This window comes from Emiliania huxleyi (genome assembly GCF_000372725.1).
Source record: "Emiliania huxleyi CCMP1516 chromosome Unknown EMIHUscaffold_1423, whole genome shotgun sequence".
Classification (NCBI taxonomy): Eukaryota; Haptophyta; order Isochrysidales; family Noelaerhabdaceae; genus Emiliania; species Emiliania huxleyi.
The window spans coordinates 1-2,881 of NW_005201172.1; the positions used below are offsets into that span (position 1 = coordinate 1).

The following is a 2,881-nucleotide window of genomic DNA, read 5'->3' on the forward strand; positions in this document are numbered from 1 at the left end:
CGCCGCACGCAGGCGCAGACGCGCCGGCCGCCGCCGTGACGGCGAGGCGGCTGGTCTGCCTGCTCAGCCAGTGCGCACCGCGCCTCTTCCCCGCCGTGCGCGTGAGCGCCCTCGCGCGGCACCTCTCCCGCGCCGCCCGGCAGAGCACAAGACGCGCGCCTCCCCTCACGCCTCTCAGCGCGGGCGCGTCGTAGGCAGACGCTCCGCGTGTCGCACTCGTGCCTGCCTCGCTCGCAGCTGCAGCTCGAGCCGCACGCGGACGCGCCGCCCGCGATGCCACGTGCGCCGCCGCCCGCTCGGAGCCGCCGCCCGCCGCCTGCGGGACCCCGCCCGCCCGTCCCACCTCCGCCGCTGGCGACGGGTAGGCGCCAGGCTCGTGCCGTTGCGGCCTCTGGCGGCGGCCGAGGAGCCGCCGTCGCTCGCGTGGGTGCCGACGGCGAACGCCTCTCTCGAGGAGCGCGCCGCAGCGCTGCGCGCCCGTTTCGGCGCCTCCTTTGCTTGCGCGTGCGAGCGGTGCAGCTACGAGGCGAGGGGCGGCTCTGTGGGTGCTCCGCTGGTTGCGCTGGCGCGCGACGCGATGGAGGACGGGCGGCTCGCGGCGGCGACAGCGATGCTGCGAGCCCGCGTGTCTGCGTGTCGCACCGACGGCGACGCGTGGATGCTGCTGGGCACTGCCCTCCTCGGCAGCGAGAGGTGGACAGCGGCGCACGAGGCGTGGCGCGCCGGCGCGGAGCTGGCGCCGCACCACGCCCTGCTGGGCAGGCAGTGCCGCAAGGACCGCAGCTACCGCGCGGACGGGGTGGCAGCCGCGGCCGGCGGGGCGGAGGGGGCAGCGCCGTGCGAGGTGCACGCGCTGGCCGGCGGCGGGCCGGCGTGCAAGGTGGTGGTGAGCCGCTCGCCGCTCTTCTCGGCGGCCGAGTGCGAGCGCGCGGTTGCGGCCGCCGAGGCGCACGCTGCCAAGTCGGGCGGCTGGACGACGTCGCGCCACCGCGCCGTCCCAACCACCGACGTGCCGGTGCACGAGGTGCCGGAGCTGCTCCGCTGGTTCAACCACGCGATGGCGGGCCGGATCGCGCCGCTGCTCGCCGCGCAGTTCCGCGTGGCCGCCGCCGACATCCGCGTGCACGACGCGTTCCTCGTGCGCTACAGCGCGAGCGGCGGGCAGGCGCACCTCCCACTCCACACGGACGAGTCGGTGCTCAGCCTGACCGTCGTCCTGAACGACGAGTTCGAGGGCGGAGGCACTTTCTTCGCCGACCTCCGCCGCTCGCTCTCCCCGCCGGTCGGCCACCTCGTGGCGTTCCACGGGCGGGCGCTGCACGGCGGAGAGCCGATCGTGAGCGGCGTGCGCTACATCGTCGCGGCCTTCCTCTACGTGGCGGTCGAGGAGCCGGCGGCGGCGCCGCCGCTTCCGGAGCTCTTTGCCGGCTGCAAGCGGGCGCGGCGCGACCGCGGCGACGACGCGATGCCGGCCGGCGGCGGCGGCGGCGAGGCCGAGAACGTCGCGTCCTTCTGTTTTGGATTTTAAGTTAAGGAGTTAAACAAGGAGCAACACAAACCCAATGGAGAAAGAAAACAGAGAAAGATGGATGGGAGGACGGCACGCCGCTAAAAAGAATTTTTCAGCGCGCTTTTGCCGCGAAGGGCAGCTCGGCGAGTTACCGGCCGATCGCCGTTCGCACCCATGGTGCAGTTCACCTACCGAGACCTCGTGATCTCGCTGCCATCCGGCGTCAACGCCACCGTCACCGACGAGGGCGTGCTCGAGATACGGGGCCTCTCTCGGGCCGCTCCGATCCGGATGAAGCCGTGCGACGACGAAAGAGTGATCAGCTCTTCATGCACTCCCAGCGAGCGTCCGTTGCCGGCAAGCGGCACCCTGCACAAGCGCGCGCGCACAACCGCACCTTTGGGCTGCGGTAGCGTGCCGCTCTCGAGCGTCGACGGCGGCGACATGGACGAGAGTGCGTCCTGTGGAGAGGCGGTGGCGCCGCCCGTCTACCCCAACGGCGGCTGCAGCGACAGCGACGAGGAGTGCGGAGGCGGCGAGCAGGCACACGACGGGTGCCCCTCCGATGACGACGAGCACCCCGCGGCGGTGACCAGCCAGGGGCTGTGGAATGCGGCCAAGGCGGTGTTGGACGAAGGTGCGGAGAAGGCCGAGGTGCCGCCTCCGGTGCTCCCGCCGACGGCCTCGTTGCACGCCTTCCCCTTCCCTCCCGAGGCACCGCTGCGGCGGTGGGAGTGGCGCCCGGTGGAGACGACCGGCCCAACGCCGCCCGCCCGCTGGGCGCACTGCGCCGCTGCTCTCGGAGGCAAGATGCTCGTGTACGGCGGCGAGGCCCTCTCCGCAGCGGGCGCCGACGGCCCGCCGCAGCTGAGCGACCTGCACGCGTTTGACGCCGCCAGCGGCGAGTGGAGGCGCTGCCAGGACGCGCCGCACGGCCGCGCGTGGCACACGGGTACCGTGGTGCGCGGCTCGCTCGACGGCTCGTCGGACATCTTCCTTGTCTTCGGTGGCGAGGCGGCGCGGCAGGCGGGCGGAGCCAAGGGCAAGGCCGCGGCGGGAGGCAAGCCGCAGTCGCTCTCCTCGATGCTCTCGTACGACCCGGAGTTTGAGGCGCACAGGGCTTGGGAGGGCCCGGCCCTCGCCCCGTGTGAGGTGGTGTCACCTCGCCTTGCAACCTCGTCTCCCACTCCGCCTAGGTCTGGTACGAGGCGGTGGACCGAGGCCACAGGCCCTCCGCCCGGTCCGGCCACGCCGCCTGGCCTGCACTAGCAAAAACGATCGCCTCGCGGCTTCCTCGTTTTGGGGGGGGTTTTTTCCCAATTCTTTTGCGACCGTTTTCTTTCGACCCTGGGGCGGGGAAAAGCCACTGGG

General features: G+C 72.8%; 2 protein-coding genes across 2 annotated transcripts; both read left to right on the plus strand.

The window, feature by feature from the left end:
- Positions 1–273: 273 nt before the first annotated feature.
- Positions 274–1,612, plus strand: EMIHUDRAFT_252684 (hypothetical protein; the record flags this gene model as incomplete). The annotated part of the gene is made up of 3 exons (XM_005787400.1): positions 274–280; positions 366–1,381; positions 1,535–1,612. 3 exons carry the CDS (start codon positions 274–276, stop codon positions 1,610–1,612), a joined length of 1,101 nt encoding a protein of 366 aa, XP_005787457.1.
- Positions 1,613–1,684: 72 nt separating this feature from the next.
- EMIHUDRAFT_252685 (hypothetical protein) lies at positions 1,685–2,779 on the plus strand (the record flags this gene model as incomplete). The annotated part of the gene is made up of 2 exons (XM_005787401.1): positions 1,685–2,657; positions 2,739–2,779. 2 exons carry the CDS (start codon positions 1,685–1,687, stop codon positions 2,777–2,779), a joined length of 1,014 nt encoding a protein of 337 aa, XP_005787458.1.
- Between the last annotated feature and the right edge of the window lie 102 nt (positions 2,780–2,881).